The 24,123-nt window shown below is 51.2% G+C and overlaps 1 protein-coding gene across 2 annotated transcripts; it reads left to right on the top strand.

The window, feature by feature from the left end:
- Positions 1-14,223: 14,223 nt before the first annotated feature.
- Positions 14,224-23,845, top strand: NR2F1 (nuclear receptor subfamily 2 group F member 1). Of its 2 annotated transcripts, none has more exons than XM_039239397.1 (3): positions 14,224-14,991; positions 17,421-17,948; positions 23,062-23,845. In XM_039239397.1, the coding sequence occupies exons 1-3, from the start codon at positions 14,532-14,534 to the stop codon at positions 23,340-23,342; spliced, it is 1,269 nt and encodes a 422-aa protein (XP_039095328.1). In that variant the 5' UTR covers positions 14,224-14,531; the 3' UTR covers positions 23,343-23,845. The 2 variants fall into 2 exon arrangements, with proteins under 2 accessions (XP_039095328.1, XP_039095329.1); XM_039239398.1 differs by lacking the exon at positions 14,224-14,991 and adding an exon at positions 16,285-16,742.
- Positions 23,846-24,123: the final 278 nt, after the last annotated feature.

The following is a 24,123-nucleotide window of genomic DNA, read 5'->3' as shown; positions in this document are numbered from 1 at the left end:
CCACAAACTGCCAGCGCTGACCGACGGCGTGGGCCTGGGGTTCCCGCAGAGTGCGCCAGGCGCCGGTCGAGCCGTCCGTAAACCTTAACCCCGCACAGGGCCGGTTCGCGGGCTGGGGACCTTCGGCGCGACGAGAGAGCGCGACCCTTGCCCTCCGAGGAGGGATCCCTCGGCCAGGGTTCACGTCGCGCGGAGCGACACACTTGCGTCGAGCGCCCGGAAGCCAGCCCGGCGAGAGAGGCTTCGTGCCCGGATGTGGGCCTCGCTTCCGGGAACTGCTCCCGCCCTGGCGGTGCTCGGGGCTGAGTTCTCAGGCTTCGAGGGAAGGAGTGCGGCCGGCCTCGGGGCCCCGACACCGGAGCCCGGTTCGCAGAGTGCTGAATTCGTTAGCAAGGGAGCGCCCTTGTAGGGTGAGAAGTGTGAGCAGACTCACGGGAGTAAGGGCCCTGGACTGAGCCGGCGATGGCGCGGAGCTGCGCCAGGTGCCTCCCGGCCCCCCTCAGGGCCCGCACCGCTCCGGGCCACCGCTGATCCGAGGGCCTAGGCTGACAAGAGGCCGCCACAGGCAGCTCAGGACCCTGGCAGCCCAAAGGCGGTTCGCCGTTAGGAAAGCCTCAGAGACCTGCAGCCACGTCACGGACTTCATCAGGGCAGGGAGCTCCAGAGCGAGAGTCGCCGATCAGGGCGTACACCTGCCCCCTGGGACCCTGTCCCTGACTCTGAGGCGCCCAAGGACCTTGAAGACCACAGCCTTGGGGTCCTCCCCTGCCAGGGAAGGCGGAGGGGCGAGGGTGAGGGGTGGACGGCCAGGCAACAGTGAGACTTGAATTCCTAGACATCACTGAGGGCAGAAGCGGACTACATGAGGTTAGACAGCGACGGCGGAAGGACAGAACCGTACCGAGACAGGCACACTCTGGGCGTTGGAACTCTTAATTACATTTCTTCAAATCTTTGACCCCAACGCTTCGCCCGTGACAACGTACGCCTTCTCCGCAAGAGGGTTTGGGGAAATTAAGTTTCCTGGGACTCTTTGATCCCTGGTATGTGGGCTCACAGAGGAAGGCAGACAATAGCAGCCGCCGCAGCACCTGCGATCTCTCAATGTAATAAAATCTGGACAATAATTGGAGTTGTTTCTCCTTACGCTTCCAGAGGGAGCTCAAACCTGAAGCATCAAGGTTATCCCTCTCCAACGAGTAAAACAGGATACTCGCAAAATCCGCCAGGGACACAGCCGCCCGCACCTGAAGGGGGTGTGCAAATGGAAAAGGCGATCTGGATTTTTTAATTTTGTTTTTTAATTTCAGCGCTTTGGGTGGCCCTAAGTTGAGGGCTTGCTCAGTGTAATACACTCTTTTGACACTCTAGAGACTAAACTAGAACTGCGCAAAGAGAACTCAGGCGAGGGAAAGGGAAGGCGCTGAAGAGAGCGTGATGGGCACAAGTTTGGGGAGGTGGTGCGCAGGAGATGCTCTGACTGGGTGACGGGACCCAGCGCTGGTAAACTGCCGGACTCCCGGCCCCAGGGCTCTGGGCAAACCCGGCAAAAATACGGCCACGTGCTCTGGTTCTGCGTTTCGGGGCGAGACACACACATAGAGCGGCACGTGTCTTTCTCTCCTGGTGCTGAGGTCCCTCTGAGGTTGTTCAGACAGCGGAACCCCGCAAGTTCCCGCCGAGCTCGGCCACTTGACCACTTAGCTCATGCTAGATGAAACGTAGCTCTAGCGAGGGCAGAACGGAGCACTCGCCACGTGGGAATCCAGCCCCGTGCAGTGGAAGGGCTGATGTAGAGGCAGAGCCCGGGATGGGCATCCACCCGGCATCCACCCTGGCTCGGGGCTCCCCGCCGCCATTCAGGGCGATCACTTGTCATCCTGAACTCTCCCGGGTCCTCGTCGTCAGGCCCCGCTCTCCGCGACCACGCGACAACCCCGACAGCCCGAGCTGCGCGCCCTGGTGGCTCCCAGGTGCCCCATCCCTGACAGTGGGGCTCATCCCTCACTGAAGCCTCTAGAGACTAACGGCACAAGCGCTGCTTTTCCTGCCTCCAGATCCGCGTCTTATCCTCCCACCTATCAATGACTCGCTGATGTTTGGAGTGGTTGTTGTTCTTTTAAAAGTATATTAAAGGATCATTGGCGTCTCCCCGTCAAGTCATTATGCCTTTATCCCCATCAATTAACCACACCTCAGAGGGCTGCTATTAAGAGCTAAATTGAGCTGCAAAAGTAGGTATCCCGTTTCAGGCAGATGTTGTCATCTCCCGCAGAGCTAAGCAGCCGGCGGGGCCAGACCCGCAGCTTCAGCAGCTGCCCGTGCAGCGCTGGACCAGGTTAAGGACTCGTAAGTGCGGGACCAGAAAGGCGGCCCCCGTCCTAAGCTGCGCTGCTGTGCCTGGAGCCTGGTAGAGTGGGGAGCGCCCTAGCTCTCGGACTTCAAGCGCTGAGCACGTCAGAGGCAAGAGTCTCCAGAGTTGTGCCAGGGAAAACGCCCAAAACGAGCCGTGCGTTTTTGCGCAGAGAAGTACAGTGGAGAACGTTCGCAAAGCCGGAGCTCCGCTCCAGAGGAGGGGCGTAGACAAGAAGAGGGCAAAGTGATGAGTTTGGTTGGCAGTCTTACTGCAGCAAACCTGACCTCCTCTTCCGCCACCTTTAGCCTCCTTCTTCCCAGGTAGCAGATCCCCAGAACCTCAGACCAACTGATGGAAGAAGACGCAGCGTTGTATAGGGATGCTAGCTACACATGGAACTAGGGAATCCGGGACAGAAACGTGGCGTTTAGGACAAAGGGATTCACTAGGGACCGCCGCGAACTTCCGCAGGGGTGTGTCTTCTTACTCTTCCTCACCTCCAATCACTCCTTAGGTCTTGGGGCAAGGCCGTCCCACGCAACTGGGAAGCCCCGGAGGCTAAGGGAAAGAGGGAATAGGGGACGTGGCCCTCACTGCAGTTACAGGGCTTTGCTCCCGACAGTGACCACGATAAATTTAGCCAAGGCTAAAGGAGATTAATTTCCCAGCGTAATCCAATTAAAAGATTTCTAAAGTAATCTTTTGCGAAAATGGAAAAAAAAAAAGTGCGCAGCGAAAGAGGGGACTGGTTTTGATGACAGTGATTTATAACCTCCGCACAGCTGCGCTGGTCCCTCGCTTTAATGCATGCGATTTGACCAGAGCATCCCATCGGTGCCTCCAGTCGAAACCCTCGCCTTTCTGAAAGACAGCCATCCATCACGCCAACCTGGACTGGGGTTGCTTACAAGCACCATAGACTTTTTTAAGTGGTATTAGATTTATGGTCTCTTTTTCGACGCCCATCCAGAGTAATTAGCACATATGTTCTAAATAGATGATAGTTTTGTGAGCAATAAAGCAATTACCCATCGTTGGAGCTGACAGTTCCTCCAACTAAACTCCAACCAGCAGCTAATTGGAAAAGTCATTTCAGCTCCATTGTCTGCAATTAGTCCTGCTAAACTACTACACCCCAACTAGCTGGTTTGAGGTTAATTTATTCAGTGTTGTATTTGCAGGAACGAGGCACTGGCACGAAGGGACTTGCCTTTTGCCCCTTCAGACTGCGCCCTGCAACTAGAGGAGCAGGTGGGTGTGAGAGGCCAATATTTTGGGGGTTACTATGATTCTCAGGGGAGGCAGTGCCTGGCCGCCTCAGCTTCAAGGTCAGTGTCCAGCTCGCTGAACACGGCAAACAGAAAAAGCCATTGTTTCTCCTACTGGGCAGTAACTGAACTGAAGGAAACTGCTCAGTTTATGCTCCCAAAACCTTGGTTAAATATAAGCATATAAGAGGGGGGAAAGTAAGCATAGTAGAGGTGACTGGGTTCTGAGTTCACCTTTCTTCCCGCACACCCAGTCCTGACCCTGAGCCACCAAACTGCCCCCTAAAGAATAAGCGTGGATTCAGACCCAGACAAAACAGCAAAATTCTGTGCTCTTATTGGGGAAAGAGAGTGTTTAATTCTTGGAGTAATTCAGGGGAAGAAAAGCCTAGAAAAGTCAGAAAGCCCTGCTTCTGCCTTCAGCCTTTCTGAACAACATCACTTTACCCTTGAAACTGGGGGTTCTCCTTGACTTTTTCTTTCTTTCTTTCTTTTTCTATTTTCCTTCTCTTTTTTTCCCCTTTCCTTTCTAAAGTTAAGCCCAATGAATCCAATATTTGTGCACAGTGAGTGGAAAAAATGTGTTAAACGTCAGTTTGACACCCCACCGGAGCTTCCAAATATCCAGAGTCTGGGATTCTTCTACTTAATTTAATCTTTATTAGAAAGGGCAGCTCCTACCCTCCTATTCACCAGGAAACCCCGGGAAACAGAACTGTTGGGGTTCAGAATTGACGACGGCAAGGAGAGGAGTTAAAGAAGGATTAATCCTCTCCCACCCAACTTCGAACTTTGAAACTTCGATCTCCAGGAGGCTGAGGGAGGGGGGAGGGGTTCAAGGTCCCAGCCCTGACAGCCAAGTGTCTCTGCAATCTGGAGCAGGGGGCAGGGAAGCTGGCAGGTTCAGATGGGAACTTGTAGTCCTGGTAACCAAGTATTCCTCTAAAGGAATTTACAGCAAAGTGTCCCAGGCTCTGGGAGCAATACAAATCTTATTTAAAAGAACATTGCAGGGGAGGAGGAGCATTTCTTAGGAGGTAAAGCCCAGTGCTTTCAGTCCTAGAAATCAAATGTCCTTTTCTGGGTATTCACTTATACTTCACCTAAGGGCTGTTTCTCCTTTTAAAAGGAAAAGTAATGCTTGAGGAAGACAACTTACGTGGTATTTTAGTTAGCATATGAGACTTACTAGAACAATTCTAATTTCAAATTTCAAAACAAATTGTAATCAATTGCTCACCTTCAAAGGTTTGGAGATATGTATCTATAGTAAGAAAAACTTTTAAATTGCCTAATGTCAGGCTCTTGTTTTACACTTATTTATTGTGTTTTAAACAATTTAATTCCAAGAAAGACCGAAAATTAAAAAAATACTGGGGAGAAATTGAAAGCGATGGTCTCGTCTTACCCTATCACCTCTCACCTGTCACACAATCTCCACCCTCTGAAAAGAAATCCTCCTGTCACGGTGACTTCCAGTTGAAAATGGAAAGGAAATAAGATGTTTTCACTAAAAGGCTGTCCATCGTGCTCTCAATTATTCTCTTTTTTAAAAAGCTTAAATACAACATCCCACAGAGTGAGGACAAGAAAGAACTGAAGGGTCGGCTCCAAGTATCACCTAGACTTGGTAGAGAATCTTCATGTGGGTGGGTGTGCATATTCATGTGTAAGAAAGGGAAAATAAGCGCCCCAATCAGACCCTGCCCCCAGAGTGTATGGGAAACATTTACATACATATCCTTGCGCTCCGAAGACTCTCTAAGCACATGTGTGCAGAAATGTAGTCCCACGCAAGCTCAGCTTGCACACACAAGCTCCACACACATGTACTTCACTTCTGGAGTAAAGGCATTTCATTGCTCCCATAGTTTCTTTCCATTAAGAGCGATTAGATAATGTCTATTCAAAGTTGCTGATCCAGAGAGAAAATAAGAGTAGATAAAAGGAGATTTCAAGTGACCTCCTCGTCCCTTTCACACCAACCTGAGCCCTAGAATAGCCAAGGATCAACTAACACAAAAGCCCTTTCCTTTTCCTTTTCAGCTTCAGAAGATTTCATGCAAAGGGTTAACAATAAAACAGAACTATCCTCAAGTTCTGTTAGAGCATGCTTTTGGAATACTTTATTAACTCCTCCCATAGTTCAACGAGGTTTATTATTCACCTCTAAAATGAGTAAATAAAATATACATAGCATAACAGAAGGCATAATTATTTATAGCTCCATGTGGTTTGTATCAGTGGTGTACTATGCTCATTCTTTTTCATTTAAACTTTATCTAATCCCCCTCTCTCCTTGCTGATGGAGGGCACTGTGATAAACATATCTTTCCACTGACAGTTTAGAAGGAAATGCCAGCTTTATTATTTAGATCAACCTTCTGATAGGTAAATACTATTGTAATATGATCCACAGTTACCAATAGATCAGCTGGCTTTGTGAGTCAATACTTTTTCACCAGTTTCTTTTATAGGCAGTTAAGAAAGTGACATTAGAGAATTAAACATATTTGAGCAGACTTTAAGCAGTGAATGTCCAACTCAGATCTACTCTGATGGGCAAATCCTGCAGTAAAAGAAATAGGTGCTCTGACAGGTAACTATTAAAAGAAATTATTGTATGGTGTAGTTGATTTATTGTCAGGGTACTTTAACAGCTTCAAACTCTTCAAAATTCCAACTTTTCATCCAGACCCAACCCATTTACCCCAGGAAAAAGAACCACGTAGTTCGTCTTCACTCTAGACTGCATTTAAAATAAAATTTTTTAAAAATTCTGTAACATAAAAGTCTCTAGTTCTTTCTTTTTGCATAAATGCATTTAGATAGCTAAGGCTTGATTTCTACAAAAAGTAAATATTTGTCCCTGGCTTCTCCAGTGTACTAGGAATGATTGTCACTTTCCCTCTGATAAAAGGCTTGATTTGCATCCAAAGGTCAGAACTTGCTCTCCCCCCCCCACCCCCACCCTCCCGTGGCTACTCCTGGCCCTCTAACTGGAGGCCCAGGCAGAAAGGGGAAGTGCTTCCTTTATCTCTCTTTCCAAAACATGTGCTTTAAATGGCCGATTTGTGATAGAAAACCAAACCGTTTTCTAAGGTAAAGCACTTATCCCTGGACATTTTGACCCAAAGGTGACAAAGAAGAAATGCTCAGGGTACCAGAATGATAGTGAATATGCAAGCCTACTCATCCATGGTTCAACCACAAGGCAGGCTAAGAGCAGCCAGTCCAGCAGAAGTTCAGCTCCCAATCTGGCCTTTCCATCCTTGTTTTCATTTTGACAAAGGCAGAAGTTTTTACAACTGGGAAGCCACAGTACAGACTGAGTTCAGTCCTGTGAGGGGGTTTTCCTCACATAAGCAGGGGCTTTTGTTTACTTGTTTGGGTTTTGGGTTTTTAATAATCATAAAACATTAGGCAAGCATTCCTGTGCCTCTCTCCATCCTTCACAGTATCATTCTAAAGACAATTTTAAATATATCTTCTTCAACGGTGTTCTTCCCAGCCTGAATCTCATGCCAAGGGAGACTAATTGATTCGGCGCCTTTAAAGCAAGCGCTTTGGGAAAGGTCTACAATGAGAGCAGTAGAACTGACCTTTCTCCCAACGATTGAAGGTGTGCTCATCTCTCCAGATGGGCTTGCTAAAACAGGGTTATTTCTGCTCTGTGGTCTCTCTAAACTGAAAAATACCATTTTTAACAATTTAGGGGGAAGGAAAAAGGTATAGGAGAGAACTTCCTACACATATCTGGTCATTCGCAGGGTCTCACCACTCTTGCATTAGATGTAGAAAATGTTTTTGCAAGGCCACCTTGTTCAGTGTGATTCACTAAAGAGCCAAAATGAATGATCTGGTGATGGGTTTCGGGAGAGCAAAATGCCAATATCGAAGAGGTCATAAGATTGATGGAGAATAATTCAGCCTATATGGAAAGAAAGATTTGGTGTAGGAGGGTGCTAATCAACTAGAAAGTCTGCTTAGATCTGGGCTCTGGGGCCTGAAATGCAAGTCAGTACAGTATATGCCACCACCAACCTCTGCTTCTTTCCTTCTCCCAGGAGGTCATAACTGTTTACTGGCGATCTGGCCAGGAGAGATCAAGTGTTGCGTGAAAGATCTTTTAAAAAGTGGTGAAGCCTGAGCCATAATGCTAGCAACCCACAAGGGAAATTGTAAGCTTACACCTGATTCCTCTTCCCCAAGCAAAGGGGTAACTTCTCATCATCCTTGGCGGGGAACCACACTGGAGACTTTATGTGCATTGAATGGGGCTGCGGGGACCACACGGCCAAGGAAGACTTGAGAAGGGAGACCAGGCAGTCCAGACCCTGGTGAGCTTTTCACCATCCCTGGACCAGCCTCACCAGGTGAGAGAGACCTTGGAGAGGACCGAGTATATATGGTCACTGGGCTGGCTGTCTCAAGTAGGGTACTGAGGCATGGGCCACAGTGGGTCTAGGCCCAAGAGACACCTCTATATGCTTAGACTTAAAGGCAACCTAAGTAGAGGGCTTGGGTGAAAAGAAAGGGAGAGAAATCTGGAGAAGAGGCCTAAAAGAACGGTGCAAACTGCAACTGTGTGGTGTGTGTGTGTGTGTGTGTGTGTGTGTGTGTGTGTGTGTTCTTTTCTCCTGCAGTTGAGTAGGCCTGGGCACTTGTGGGGAATTTCAATTTGTGGATCTACATGCTCCCACAAAATATGATTATTTTTCTTATGTCCTGGCGGGGTGCATAAGGCCCCAGGACCAGTGTGCCAAGTTGAACCAAGAACAAAGGACAGCTTCGCAGAGAGAAAGCAGAGCTGCCCAGGACCTGAACTGACCCCTCAGTCCCTCCATGGAAGCCATTTTGCTGGGGCTGAGTCTGTGTGCACAAGAGGAGGCACACCCACACAGTGTGCAAACGCGGCACGGAACACAAGGTCCATAAGAAGAACTGAGCCCTGAGTGCCGCTTGGGCTGTACAAATCCCAGAGGGGGACAGCACCTTTCTTCGAAAAAGCTCGGGTTTCTTCCTGCCCGCCTCGCAAGACAGAAATCTGACACATGACCGGCAGAAGAGCGATCTGTCGACTGCTCTGAAAAGCCGAGATTTTCACTGCTACGGGCACCACCGCCAGCAGCCCCTATCTTCCGGATTAGGGCCGGGTTCTGCACCCCTTCTTCCCTTACTTCTGAAGGAACGGAGGGCTTCGCCTGAAGCTTTGAGGTCCCCAATTCTCCCCATTCCCAGGGTCACGCCGGATCCCCAGGGGCCTCTTTCATATCTAGAAGCTCGGGGTGGGGGGCAGCGGAGAGAGCCCCTGTGTGGGGGTGAATGGGAGCCGCCGCCCGCGGGAAGTCTCAGCTCGTCTTAGCGCCCCGCCTCGCCCCTACACTGCGCGGCCGGACCCGGGCCGACCCTGCGGGGCTGGCTGCACCTCTCGCCCATCCAGCCCCGGGGCGCTGCCCGCGGCGTCGACGCCCCCGCCCCCTGCGCCCGCCCTGCGCGCCCTCTGACGCAAACGCGCGCCCCTGCCCAGCGCGGAGGAGAGCGCTCTCGCAGGTTTTAATTGAGGCTCTTCCTTTCACGCACACCCTCTCAGTCCCCACCCCTGGGAGGTGACCCCTCCCCGCCTCCTCCAGCCCTCGCGCCGCCGAGCGGAGAGCGAGGCTGGGCTGCGGGGCTCGGGATCTGACGCTCGGTCGCCGCTGCCGCCGCGGGTTCTCCGCTGGGGAGAGCGGCTCGGGGTCCCTTTTAATCCGCTGACACTATCGCCCACATCAAAGAGGCGGCCATCGATCGCGTTACGTTAGGGGAGCCCATTACAAACGGCGCCCGCAGGTGGGCGGCGGGAGCAGAGCTCGCGGGGCTCCCTCCGGAGCCGGGCAAGGCGCGGGCAAGGCGGCCAGCCCAGCCGGACTCCGCAGCCGGTTCCGCCGCGGCCCCCGGCTCCGCAGCGGCGGGACGGCGGCACGGACGCTAAACGCCACCCCCTCCTCAGCCACCGCGCTGGAGGCCCGGCGGCCGTCGCCCACTGGCTGAGGGGGGTGGGGGCGGAGGGGGGGCAGGGGGTTGAGGGTGGGGGTGGGGAGACCTGTTTTGAATCTGGACTGACGCTTGGCTGGCACGGTCCTCAGCTGCCGGAGGGCGCGCCGGCCGCGGTCCCTGTCGTCGCGCCTCGGCGGGACCGAGGCTGAGTGAGGGGAGCGCCGAGCAGGCCCCGCGGAAAGTTCTCCTCCTCCCGCCCCGGCTGCCCGCGCTCCGGCCCCCGGCCCGCAGCGGCCGAGAGACTCAACGCCTCCTCCCGGCCTGTGCGCGTTGCCAGCCCCGAGTTCCAAAGAAACGACGATCATTACGTTACTTGCCTGGTGGAGAAGGACTTGGCCGAGTCTCGCTTCTGGTGCCCGCGACTCACGGTCCAGGGTCCGAGCGTGGCTGGGCCCGCAGACCCGGCGTCCCGCGGGCCTCCGGTTCCCTGGAGCTCGCGTTCGCCTCGTCTTCCCACTCGCTGCGTCTGCCTCCACGTTCTCTTTCCTTTTCCTGGTCTCCCTCTCTCTGCCTGCTTCCTCTACCCTCGACTGCCTTTCTCCGTACTATATGGGGAGTAAAATTTAGAATGTATATATAAAAAGCTTGTTCTTTCTTTTTTTTAATCTCTTTTTAATCTTTTCTTCTTTTCTTTCTTCTTTTTCTTTTTTTCTTCCTCTTTTTTTTTTTTTTTTTTTTTTTTTTTTTTTTTTTTTTTTTTTTTTTTTTTTTTTTTTTTTTTTTTTTTTTTGGTCTTTTAATCATGTTCGTTTCACCTTTTAACTGACCAGGAGCCGTGAGGGCGTTTATTTGGGGGAGAAGGCCGAGGGCGAGGAGCCCCTGCCTGCCCCAGTCGCCTCCTCTCCGTCCGCGGCGTACAATGGGCCGCCGCTTGCAGAGTGCATTCACTGTCTCTCCATTATTCGAGCTGGAGGGGCTGTGGGCCAGGCACGGACAAGGCTTTATTCTGCTCTTTAAAATCATCGCTAGTCCCTGAGCGGTCGCAGACTCCCGACTTGCAGGCTGGAGTGACCGGGAAGGCGCAAAACGCACCCCAAACACGCAGCGTTTCCCAAACCCCTCCCTGGTGAAATTTAAAGTGAGAACGAGTATGAAAAAAACAAACCCTACCTCTGACAAATACAGCGTGGCCATTTGGTCCCACCTTTACCTGAGGGTGTGTTGAGGATCGGGATGCCGGAGCTGAGACAAACTTTTACGCTCTCCCGAGTCGAAGGGCGGGCGGGCGGGCGAGCGCGGCTCCCACCCCCAGCGGCGGCCGCGGCGGCTTTGTCACTCCGCGCAGCTCCGCACCCGCCTGAGCCTGCCTAGGGAGCGATCTCAAAACAAGGGGGGTGCGAGTGTGCTATTGGAGAATATGTAACTAATAGAAGTATCATTTTCCCCAGTACGATCTTTCAAGGAAAAAAAAATCCATTGAAAGAATTTTCAAAGTGCTGTCTCCGTTTGGAGAAAAGGCGCAGGCTGCCTGCGGGGAGGGGAGGAGAGACCCGGCTGTGCGCCTCCCGGGCGCGGCTCCCGTCCGCTAGGTGGCAGCCGGAGCCAGCGATTCCTGCAGGCCCCGCGGCGGGCCCCGCTCCTCCCTCCCGCCCCTCCTCCCACGACCAATCGCCTTCGGGAATCGGGGTCTCTCTCTCTCTCTCTCTCTCTCTCTCTCTNTCTCTCTCTCTCTCTCTCTCTCTCTCCCTCCCTCCCTCCCTCCCCCTCTCTCTTTCCCTCTCCCTCCTCCCTCCCTCTCTCTCTCTCCCCCCTCTCTCTTACTCTTCCCCCCTCCGCCCTCTCCCCTCTCTCAGTCCCTCTCTCGCTCGCTCTCCGTCTCTCTTTCCCACTGCCTCCCTCCCTCTCGGTCCCCCTCCCCGCTCTCCCGCTCTCCTCCCTCTCCCCTGCAGCTCTCCCCACTCCCCTCTCTCCCACCTCTCCCCATCTCCCATTTTCCCTTGTGGGTCGCTCTCCCCTTTCCTCTTTTCCTACTACTCGGACTTAACCGCACTAACCGCCCCCCCCCCATGAGGACTTACTACTGTTTTATTAATAATTATTTAACCGTTGTTTGAAGTTTGGAACAGCCTGAGAATACCAAAGACGAAAAAAGAAAGAAAGGAAAAATCAGATTGATTGTAAAGTTTATTTTTTAAATGATCATGGGATGAATAGGAACCGTTGATTCAGACTGATTTTGTGGCAATAGCTGTATATTCCAGGAGTGTGTTTTGTCGTCATTAAACCTTTAAAACCATTATATACTTTGGGGCAAAAAATAGGGAGTCCCTACTTTGTTTCTTAAAACGATATAAAATGAGCAGAATCCACACTTGGATTATGCTTATATATGCGAACGAAGAAAACAATTCGAATACAGTATAATTCACGAATCATTAAAATGGTGAGAGTTTAATTCCCATTAAAATTTTTCCTAACACATTCAAGGACACGGTCTTCACACTCATAAAACCTAATTTTAAAAACTTTTCAGAAGAAATAAAAATAATCTCCTTCTAATTCTCTTTTACCCATTACAAGGCATTCTCCCCCTCGCCATCCCTTCCCCCTGTAGTGTGCGTGTGTGCGTGTGTGTGTGTGTGTGTGTGTGTGACCATAGACAACCCATACTAATCAGGTCTCAGAGTAAATAGCAGCGCAGGGCGATCTCAATGTAAATTGCGCTTGTCAGAAGCACACCCCCCCCCCTCACTTTCCCTCCTCCTCCCCTCAGCATCCCCGTCAGTAGGTAGCTAAGAGGGAGGGGGAAAAAAAAAAAAGAAAGAAAGAAAAAGAGGAGGGGGGAGGGGCTCTCCAACCAATGGCGTGCGGGAGGCTTGGCTAACCTTAGACTCCCATTTTCTCTCCCCCCCGATTCAGGGCTCTGACCAGTCAGTCGCCTTTGATTATCAGTTGCCAGCAGCCCTTCTCTTGGCTCCTTGACACGAGCTCCATATAAGGCAGCGATCTCCATAGAAACGTGTCAGTTTCAATAGTAGTGTCAAAGTTCACTATATACAGACATTCGCGCAGATCCCCCTTTCGGAAACATTGCTCTGCGAGTCCTCCCGTTTAAACGCATTCAATTTTGGGGTCTCTCTCTCTCTCTCTCTCTCCTCTCTCTCTCTCTCTCTTCTCTCTCTCTCTCTCCTCTCTCTTCTCTCTTCTCTCTCTTCTCCTCCTCCTCCTCCGCCTCTCTCAATCTCTCTCAGTCTCTTTCTCTCTCTTCTCTTCCCCCTCTCCTCTCTCCCTTTTCTTTTCTTACATATTCTATTAGTTGTTTCCCTTGCATTCTTCTGCTTTCTCTTTTTCTCCCTCCTGCTTGTCTTTTACTCCATTCCTGCAGAAGAGAGGGCTAAACTTTAAAAAAAAAAAAAAAAGGAGGAGGAGGAGGCACCCCCTTCGTATTCTTCTTATCGTTATTTTATACATATATGATTTTTTTTGGAGGGAGGGTGTTGGTTCCCGGCTGAAGAGCACTTATTTAAAATACTAAAAAAAGAACATTTTTGGGCGATCTCCAGGGTTTTTTTAACTAGCTCTGTGTGTTATAGCAGAAGAAGCAGAAGAAGGAGCAAGAAACAGGAAAAGAAGAGGATTATTTATTCGACCTACTTTGGATGTCTCTCGCTTTTTTTTACTGCAATTCTTTCTCTTCTGATTTTTATTTTTTCGATTTTGCTGTGAATTCGTCGCCGGCGTGAATTATCTCGTATTTTTCTCCCTCTCCGTCACCTCCCGAAAGAAGAAGGCAGCGAGAGCCCGGCGCCACCGGCACAACAAAAAGAGCAAAGTGTGTGATCCTCCTCGCCGGCTGCCTCCCTCTCTCCGGCGCTGCCTTCCTGAATGGCTGGCTGCGTCCAGCCCTGGACCTGGCCCCCCGACACCAGCGCGCCCTGATCGCCGCCCGCAGCCTCGTCCCGCGCCCTGCTCGGCTCACCGCGCTCCCCTCAATCCCGAGCCCAGCGAGGGCTCCCGCCCGGACAGCCGCGGAGGCGCGGGCGGCCCCGACCCGGGCTCGCGCTCCCGCGGCGGCCCCGACTCCAGCTCGGACTCCGGCCCGGGCCCCGGCTCCTCCAGCGGCGCTCGCCGCTGCCGCTGAGGCGGCGACTCCAGCGGCGCCTGCAGCCGCGACCTCCTCCTCCGCCTCCGCCGCCTCCGCCTCCTCCGCCGCCGCCGCCGCCGCCGCCGCCGCCCTCGCCGGCTTCCTCTATGTCGGCTCAGCCGGCGCGCAGCGTGTAGCCCAAGCGGCCGGCGGGCCGGCGGGCGCCCGGCGCGGGTGAGCGAGTGTGTGTGAGAGTGTGTGTGTGTGTGCGCGGGGGTGCGGGCGAGGCGGAGGGCGAGTGTGTGCGCGCGCCGTGGCCCATGCCCGCCGCCCCCGGCGCTGCGCCCCGCGCCGCTCCCGGCTGCCGCCTGTGCCATTTCTGATTTTGCAACTTGGGGAAGAAGAAAAAAGCGAGAGAAGGGAGCTTGCTCGGCGGGGGGGGGTGGGGAGGGGGGGGAAGGAGAGCGTGGCCCCCCCAGGATCGGAGCGCGGGGGGAGCGGGCGAGGGGAGCAGGGGTGTTGGGGGGGGAGCCTGAGAGCCTGGGGGGGCTGCAAAAAGAGAGAAAGAAAACAGCAGGAACCACAACAAAACGCCAGCAGGGCGGGCGGGCGCGCAGCGGCAGCGGGGCGGCCGAGGCAGTAGCGGCGGCGGCGGCGGCGGCGGCGGAGGCAGCGGCCGGTGCCCCGCTCGGGCTCGGCTCCCGCGACCCCGGGGCGCCCGGCGGGCCCCCCGCCCCCTCCCCCTCCCCCCTTCCCCTTCCCCTTCCCCTCCCAGCGCGCCCGCGCGCCCCGCGGCCCTCGGCGAGCAGCTCGGCTCCCCCCAGCGCTCCCCGGGCCCTAAGATATGGCAATGGTAGTTAGCAGCTGGCGAGATCCGCAGGACGACGTGGCCGGGGGCAACCCCGGCGGCCCCAACCCCGCAGCGCAAGCGGCCCGCGGCGGCGGCGGCGGCGGCGAGCAGCAGCAGCAGGCGGGCTCGGGCGCGCCGCACACGCCGCAGACCCCGGGCCAGCCCGGAGCGCCCGCCACCCCCGGCACGGCAGGGGACAAGGGCCAGGGCCCGCCCGGCTCGGGCCAGAGCCAGCAGCACATCGAGTGCGTGGTGTGCGGGGACAAGTCGAGCGGCAAGCACTACGGCCAATTCACCTGCGAGGGCTGCAAAAGTTTCTTCAAGAGGAGCGTCCGCAGGAACTTAACTTACACATGCCGTGCCAACAGGAACTGTCCCATCGACCAGCATCACCGCAACCAGTGCCAATACTGCCGCCTCAAGAAGTGCCTCAAAGTGGGCATGAGGCGGGAAGGTGAATATTTCTTCTCTGCTTCTTTCCCTGAGCTTCGCCCGCCTCCCCGGCCCTCTTTCTTTCTCTCGCGGGGGTGGCTGCTGTATGGGGCTGGAGCTCCTACGGTCCCGGCCCCGTCCCAGCTTCCCCTGTCCCCTCTGCCTTCCTCCCCCGGCGTCAACCCCCCCCCCCAACCAAGCTCGCTGCCGCTGCCTCCCCCTCCCGGCCTGCGCTCCTCTCCCCGGCTCCTCCACCCCTCCCGCTGCCTGCTCAGGATTGTGTCCCTGGGATCGTGAGCTGTGGCTTAAAATCCCCTTCCTTCCTCTGTCTTGGAAGTGCTCGGTGTGTGTCCCTTTCCCGCGTGTGCGTGAGGGTGCTTGGGGGGCTGTGCTGGCATGAACTTGGGGAGGGGTGCTTATTTCCCCCCAGAAAACTCTTTTCTGTGTTTTTCATTCCACTTTCCCCTCCACTTCTTCATACCCTTTATGTAGAATTGGGGAGGGCTGGGGACTGGAGTACCCAGGACCATAGATTCACTGCTGCATCATCCCTTTGGAAGCTTAGCTTGGAAAAAGAGGAGTGAGATTTATTGCACTTGTAGGTCTAATTAGGGGGGAAGGGGGGCTTCTGGCCTGTTCACTGGTTCCCTCTCCTCTTCACCGAGCTGGGGCCGCCTCCTCCAGAGCTGTGGCCTTGTTTTCACCCCTCTACTTTGAAAGGAAAGTTTGTGACTGAACCATCCTTTCATAGTTGTGTCATTTTTTTTAAAGCATGATACTCGTTTTATTTCTTCATCAAACTCCACCCTCTGCTTAAATACTGCATACAAATTACAATTTACAACGGCATTTACCGATCCTTCTGATTTGGCTATAATGCATAGACTGCAGCTGGCATGAGCTTCCACTTCATTTAATCCCTGTGTTGTATGGGTTTGGTTTCTTTTAACACAACTTTTGATGTTGTATTTAGATATGCTTCATGTTCATGTGGCAGGAGATGCAGCACTTTTCTTATAAATATATTTAGCCGTTTACAGTTAAAGTTTATCTCCTGACAATCATTAAAGATGTCTTATAGTCAAATTAGCGAACCAGTCAATTTTGCAGAATGCAGATTACTCCTTCTTGTAATTGACTTTAAAATTATATTTTATATGCCACAAGAAAAGAAATTGAATTCCTCCAGATCTCAAGGAGCAGGCAAATATGACGACTTCATTTCTAGCTCCAGGGAGATTTTGTAGGCATCTGAAAAAAAAAAAAAAAACCTGAATTGTGCTCTCATTTAATTGAAAAATAACTGCCAAGTTCAAAACTATAATTAGAAAAAAGTATTCTAGCTGTTATGTTTCAAGAGCTTAAATTGCATTGGGGCTTGCTTTAAAATTAGAATCAAAGCAAACTTAAGAAAATAGTGCACAACTTGAAATAAGACAGCTATGTGTACATGGACATATCTATATTAATTTGTTGGGGAGAGAGTTCAGTAGCCCTAACTTTTCCTAAAGTTGTCTTTGTTTACATGGCAATTTAAAACGCTGGCACTGTTGAAGTAAAACATACACATTAAAAAAAAAAAAAAAAAACTTTGGTCAGCTTTAAGAACTCAAAGCATGCTTACGTTTTGCATTCAGATGGTTAATGAATCCAGTGTTTTTGCAGTTGCAAGCTCGTGCATTCACTGGGCAAAAGCTGGCTGCAGGTTGCAGTGCACCTCACAGGACAGACATTAATTCTATTTCCCACTTTTTTCAATAATGTTTGGCTACTGTAAGTTCAACTTTTTTCTTGAAATTTTTCAATTTTCTGTTGCTTTTAAGAGTGAACTTTGCGTGGGGCGAAGGGGAGGAGGGGACAGGGGAGGGGTGCAGGATACTTGTTTTCTATTCAAAAGTTGTAAGTGGTTATGTAACTTGTATCTATTTTAAGGATAATTCTATAGCATTTTGAAAGAATATGGAAACATTTTGAGCAAAATACTGCTTGCTTGCAAATGAAGAGGCGGCTAGGCATTTGCCTAGAACCACCACCTTTCTCTGGTGTTCGCCTGTTCTTTTTTTGTTTTTGTTTTACTTTGATTTGTTACATTCTGGAGGGGTGAGTGGGATTTCATTAACCTGTGTGTTACACCTTGGTGGTGGAGGGGTTGGGTGGCGCTTTCTTGACCACGCCGGGCTGGGGGCCCTGAGGTCAGGCCTAGTTCTGGCAGGGCTGGGGTGGCCAGGGGTGCAGGCGATGGCTGGGCAATTTGAGCCGCGGAGCCGGAGGCCCTCACTCCAGATTTCCTCCGGGTGTGGGCCGAGAGTGCGAGCGAGCGCGAGAGAAGATGCGCCGGGCGCATGTGGCTGCAGAAAGAGCCTCTGCATTGTGTCGGGTGCGCTGCGGCACGCCGATGTTCGCAAGCCCCCTGGATGCACATTGCCTCTTTTCTCTCTTTCTTTTTGTCAGCGGTTCAGCGAGGAAGAATGCCTCCAACCCAGCCCAATCCAGGCCAGTACGCACTCACCAACGGGGACCCCCTCAACGGCCACTGCTACCTGTCCGGCTACATCTCGCTGCTGCTGCGCGCGGAACCCTACCCCACGTCGCGCTACGGCAGCCAATGCATGCAGCCCAACAACATCATGGGCATCGAGAACATCTGCGAGCTGGCCGCGCGCCTGCTCTTCAGCGCCGTCGAGTGGGCCCGAAACATCCCCTTCTTCCCGGATCTGCAGATCACCGACCAAGTGTCCCTGCTGCGCCTCACCTGGAGCGAGCTGTTCGTGCTCAACGCGGCCCAGTGCTCCATGCCGCTGCACGTGGCGCCGCTGCTGGCCGCCGCCGGCCTGCACGCCTCGCCCATGTCCGCCGACCGCGTCGTGGCCTTCATGGACCACATCCGCATCTTCCAGGAGCAGGTGGAGAAGCTCAAGGCGCTGCACGTCGACTCAGCCGAGTACAGCTGCCTCAAAGCCATCGTGCTGTTCACGTCAGGTGAGGCTGTGGCCGCTGGGAGGGCAGGCCGCGCCGGGAGCGACAGTAGGCCGCGCCCCGCCGGGCCGGCCTCCTACGCCGCGTCGCCGCGCTGGCCTGGCCGGCCCTCGCCCGACCTGGGGCCTGGCGGGGACTTGCGGCCCCCGCGCCCGGACGCGGCCCGCGGCGACGCTGCCATCTTGGGAACGCGGCGGTGCGGGAGCCGAGGCGGCCGGGATGCGGGCGGCGGGCGGCCGGGCCTGGGGGCCTGGACCCCCACGCGGGCTGCGGCTGTGGCGGCGGCGGCGGCGGCGGCGGGTGCGCTTCTCGTGTGTGCCTGGGGGCGGGGGGTTGTTGGACCTGTCTGGCTGCGCGTGTGTGCGGTGTGTATGTGTGTGCGATGAGCGTGTGCGTGTGTGTGCGCCAGCGCTTAGTGTTTCTGGGGGAGGAGAGGGAAGGAAGAGAACGTGGGAATGTGGCTTTCTCCTCTGTGTGGCAAGCTCCCTGGATGAGTTTCCCGACACAGAGAGACACACGCAGAGGTGGAAAGAGAAGAATCCGCGCGAATAAATCATAAATAATCCCTCTTTATTGCTGCCTGATTTTCCCTTATCGGAAACCATTCATGTTTGCAGTTGCTGAGGTTATTGAGGATCGTAAAAAACGGATTCAATCTAAACAAGAAAGATAAAAAACAAAAGGAATACTGTAGAGCCCGCAAGTATGAGAGGATTCCCGCCCCAGAGATAAATCTCATAGCCCTGCAAAACACATGAACGTTGGAAATTTAACAGAGTGCCTTAAAAATATCAAATTAAATGTAGGTGGTGGTAACATGCATGTTAACAATTTCTCTTATGATAGATGGTTCAAATTAACTTCCAGGAAAGTGCATTAGCGTTGCCTTTGAAGGCTCTAGTCTGAGCCTCTGAGAACACTGCCCGCTTTTTATTATTGTAACCTGCAAGAGGGAAACATATAAACACCCGGGACAGCAGGTAATGGGGGAAATATAAACAAAGCCAGAAAGGAGGCTGGTGGGGAACAGAGCTGCTCAGATTGGGTCTCCGGCCTTGCCCACTGTGAGCAGGGCTAGCTGCAGCTTTACCCCCATTATTGGCACTATTGTTTTTAATTCCTCCATTCAGAGAACAAATAAACCATCCTAATAAATCTATCCTAGAGCCAGGACCTCCAAAGGCCAAATTAAAACCATTCCTGAGCAGACATGGCAAAGCCCCTTTCCCAAGGCCTTGTTGAACAGTAAGCAATGGTATAATCTATCAATATTTCCTGGCTTTCATGCGTGAAGAATCGTATTTACATTGGATTAAAATGACTCTTAAATTTGCACAATATTGTAACGTAGCAAATGTAGTATTAATATCGATCTGAACAGCAGATAATTTATTTAGACAAGAGCATCTCATTTGTATGCAGGGTGGCCAGAGCCGTGGACTTGGACTGCCCCCCTTTTACTTTTCAGTGCAAATGCAGGTCTGCTAGTGGGAGAGGGAGTTATTCTTTGCAAGGGGATAAAGTGCAAACCTTAAAACAAATGGAAGATTTATTGAATAGCCTCCTCAGTGTTTGAATGCATTTTATCTTAATAAGTCTTCTTGATGGAAACGTGTTTTTCAAAAGTGACAAAGAGCCTGGGAAGCAGCAACCGGGCTGCTTTAGCTCTGGCAGGCCTGGGGCCTGGCTGGCTCTCCACTACCCGGCTCTTTAGCCAAATTAATCAGGAAGCAAGCCAGTGTCGGGGAAGCTGGGGTTTTAAAATCTCATCCAGTGAGGTGTCTTGAAGCAGAAATGTGACTAGGAGCTGGACAGAGGTCTTCTCAGGAAAGATCTTTCTTCCCTTTTCCTTGTCCCCTACTAAGGTTCTTTGAACTCCCTTGACTTTTCTGATCTCCTGCCCTTTCCCAGAGAGAGGCAAGGACCGTGCTGGCTGCGGGGAGGATTGTGGAATTATTCATGCTTTTCTTTCAACTTGCCATCCTAAAACATCCCCGTGAAAAGTGGTCCTTTTTAAAAAGTTTTCCTGAAGAAGTTTCTTCAACCAAGTGTTCAAGGTGCAAAGGAGGCTGAGAAGTGAACAATAACATTATTTTGTTGGAAAATGCAAGCAGAATATCTGAAAATGGAAATGGAGCTGTCAGTAGTAATTCACCCCCCTCCTCTATACAACACATTTCCACTTTTGACTAAACTTGTTTTGATTGCTAGCCAGAAGGGAATTCATGGGAAGCCTTCTCAAAGTCATCCAACTTTTAAGCAAACTTTGAATGATGGAAAAGACAGTTTTAGACATATTGTCCAATGAGGTTTGCCCCGGCTAAGTATTTGAAGCTGGCACGGGGGTTCCCTGTGGTGGTTTTCACATTTGGCCTCCGGATGGTATGCTTAATCCTTAATATTCTGGACAGCATCCAAGGACTAGGTCATGACCTGAACTTACTTTTTTAAAAAATTCATTAATTCATACACCTAAATGTTCCCTCAAATAAATGGGACCTCCTCTGAAAGGAGCCATCTAGTTAACATAAATACAATAAATCCAGTTTCTCCACAATAATAACTTTGATTTCTAGTTATGGCAGCTGATTACATCTATATTTCCTGAACACTAAACTCTTCTGAATGCAAAACATGAAATACATTCTCTGCACTACAAAGGCTAAGCCGGGAGGGCCTGAGCAGTAATGGTTATTTATTTACATAATTTCTTTCCCATATACTATAGAAGAAATATTGACACTACCACTGCCGCATTGACACTACCGTATAAAAAAGTGAGACATTGATTTTGTACATTTCCACCTCCTTTTCTTATCTTGGGTATATCTCATGGGGTGAAAATATGTACTGCGTTACACCCCCTGCTCACCTGGCTTTGCTACCACAGCCACTCAATCCATCTGAGAGCTCATACTGTCTATCCATAGTTGGGGGAATCCTGTTGCAGGAATATCCAGAGTGGGAATGAATATCTAGAGTGGGAATCCAGGCCTGAAGTAGGACTCCTGCTGGAGAGAGGCCACAGAGCTGGCCGGCTGGCACCTGCCAGCCTACAGGCATTCTGCCTTCAGAGGAGGAAAGAAATCCAAGCAGCCAGCACAGGGCCCAAGTAAGCCTTTCCTGGGCTTCTCTCTTTTTGGAGTGGCCTAGCAGGGAAAAGAGTAGTGTCCTTGTACTCTGGGGGCCCTAATTGTAAATATCAGATAAATATTTTACAGACCTGAGGGAATGCCATATGGGTCTTTTTTAAAAAAAAAAAAAATCTGCTGGGGTATCAGTGGGACTTTTTCATACTGCATTGTCTGAGGCTGAAAGGGATCCTGTGGCATAATGGGCAGATAATGCATGTAAAGCAAGATATATGTAAATATGAGTCTGCATAGTGGCCATTCAGCAGGGCCAGGTTAGCAACGAGGGCCAAGGGCAGACCTCAGGGTCCCCTCTCTAGGCAATGAAGCCCCAAAGTGCTCCTGCCCTCGCCCTGCTAGCCATAAAATCTCACCGGCTTCCCCAGTCAGGCCAGTGTGGATGCACGCAAGTGGCTGGCTGGAGTAATTAGACATCTGACAGGAATCCATTCTGGATCTGGGGTCAGAGGGGACCTGCCTTAGAAGTTCTTGAATTAGCACTAGTTTTATTTGTATTTTTGCTCAAGGCCATTGCCTTGTAGATGAAGGTGTTAGAGTGCTTTGTACCTCCCAGTTCTTGAAATGTAAAGACATAAAGCTGAGAAACTCAGCAGACACAGGTTTCACTTTGAATCATTTGGTGTGACTTCTTAGGGTCACACTTACCCATTCACAATTCTATAACATCCTTTTGGGGGCATTGCCATGCATGAATTTCTTCCCAGATCTATATATATTAGCAAACTCTGCCTTTGATCTCTAGTCAACCTCCTGACTGGCTAAGGGCTCCTCTGTGATCTTCCTGTTTTTTAAATATTTATTATTAATATAAGAAATAACACGGGTGTTTGAACTCAGAGAGGAAGCTTTCACTTCATTCTTCTGGTTCCACTTTCTCCTTCATTTCTTCACCTTTAGTTAGTTAGTTGATATAGTATAAACTGCTGTCTTGAAATATTTTCAGGAGACCATGAGGAGCCTTGGTTGATAGGAAATAAACACACGGGTTTTAAGATGTTGTCATTGTGTGTAAGTGCCTTTTTCCCCTTGGTCCTACAACAGGAAGCCTGTCTCCCCAAATCCCCCCTCAGCTCCCCAGCTCCCAGTCTGGAAGCAGCAAGAGCAGCTGCCTCTAGCCCAGCTTTGTGTCTGATCGCTGAAGATGTCTCCTTTCTGCAGCCTGGAGTAACTGAGCCATATTCCTCCTGATTATTATACAGCTTACAGAGATGTGACCAATTTTCAATTACTTGATCTAAAGCACAGATAGAAGTCTACACCCTCACCGAGGATTTGCTGCAGAGTTCTTGCTTGCATAGATAGCAGACCTCAAATCCTATATTGCTAAAGCATGGGCGTGATCTGATTCCACGCAATGCCAGCCCATGATTCCTTACCCTTCCGGTGCATTTGTTCACTATACAGTCGAGGTTCTCCTTGAGGATTTTGGCTGGGGTCATTTGGGTTTGAGAGGGAAGACTCCAAGAAGCCTGTAAGAACTGCCTCCAGGCTACGTATTTCTTCAGGGCTTCTGAACACCCTGAAATCAGGGGCAAAAGGGGCAAAAGTCCTCACTTTAATGAGCGCAGTGGAAAGATGCACCCCTGCAGGCAGAGGACAGGTTGCTACGCACAGCAAACATGGCTCTAGCATTGTACATTATTTAATCCAAAGGTGAAAGAGGAAAAACAAAGGGACTAGAGATGTTACTGCCTCTGCACGTGTGTGCTTCTGTCCCCAGCACCCCTGGGCTTCGTGGGGGTTTGATTTATTTTTATTTGTGCCGGGGTCTGAATGGGGGGAATGGCAAAGAAAGATTGGGGAGGTATGGAAGGGAGGATTTTTTTTCCCTTTTCTCTTCTATTTCTTTTTCCCTCTCTTACCAACTTAAAAAAAAAAAATTGAATGGCTTGTTTGTGCCTTTCCTGTTCACTAACCTGTGTGTCCCCGCCGCTTGTCTCTCCTTCTTGTGGCTGCTCGGGCAGATGCCTGTGGCCTGTCGGATGCCGCCCATATCGAGAGCCTGCAGGAGAAGTCGCAGTGTGCACTGGAGGAGTATGTGAGGAGCCAGTACCCTAACCAGCCCAGCCGCTTCGGCAAACTCCTACTGCGACTGCCCTCCCTGCGTACCGTGTCCTCCTCGGTCATCGAGCAGCTCTTCTTCGTCCGTTTGGTAGGTAAAACCCCCATCGAAACTCTCATCCGGGATATGTTACTGTCTGGGAGCAGCTTCAACTGGCCTTACATGTCCATCCAGTGCTCCTAGACCTTGGGCGCTTCCCACCTGCCCCCACACCCCCCTAGAGACTCAGAGGACCGGCGGGGGGCCATGGACACCAGAACTTCCGGGACTTCAGGTGGCTGTTGCAGGGTGCAGCCAGGCAGGGGGGAGGTGGGCTGGGCTGGGCCAACAGGAGCAGCCCACCCTGCAGAAATGCAACCCGAGCTGCAAACCAGGAGAAAAAGAGACTCTCTTTAGGATCAGATCTGTGAACATGTTGGAAAGGAAAGAAAAAGGACCTTGTGTCTGGTGAGAAAAGGAAAAAAAAAAAAAATGGAAGAGAGGACCATGAGAATTTTAATAAAACAGAAGGAGACTAATGGACCTTCCGGGATTTATTGTGGACGGATGTGGATATATTCTGTACAGAAAAACAACACACATGGAAGTGGACTGAATTCTATGTAGAAACACATACACACATACACGGGCACATACACACAAACACACACACACCCCAAACATTGTTATTCATTTTGTAAAATACTAGTCTTTATTTTCATTTTTTTGTAAAATTTAAACATCGTATGCACATAAAAAAAGGAAACAAGAATTAGGGGAAAATAACATTTTCCAAATAATTATAAAAAATTGTCCTGTGTCTATGTATCTATATCTGTTTTGTATTTTTTTCTGGTTCCAAACCAGATTTCCTGTGATTCTATACTAATAATTTTTGATATAACCCTTTGCTTCTTATAATGAGTGCGATATATGTTGTCGAGGCTGTTCTTCAAGAATTAAAATTGAAGTGAAAATTTAAACA

Source organism: Hyaena hyaena, unplaced genomic scaffold (assembly GCF_003009895.1).
Source record: "Hyaena hyaena isolate Hyena2069 unplaced genomic scaffold, ASM300989v1 scaffold_156, whole genome shotgun sequence".
In the NCBI taxonomy this organism is placed as follows: Eukaryota; Metazoa; Chordata; class Mammalia; order Carnivora; family Hyaenidae; genus Hyaena; species Hyaena hyaena.
Note: the sequence above shows the minus strand (reverse complement) of the source record. Positions and strands in the feature narration are given on the sequence as shown.

Coding starts and splice junctions, on each gene's coding strand:
- NR2F1 (XM_039239397.1), top strand. CDS start 14,532: ATGGCAATGGTAGTTAGCAGCTGGCGAGATCCGCAGGACGACGTGGCC. Junction 14,992..17,420: donor AGTGGGCATGAGGCGGGAAG/GTGAATATTTCT, acceptor TCTTTTTGTCAG/CGGTTCAGCGAGGAAGAATG. Junction 17,949..23,061: donor CATCGTGCTGTTCACGTCAG/GTGAGGCTGTGG, acceptor CTGCTCGGGCAG/ATGCCTGTGGCCTGTCGGAT.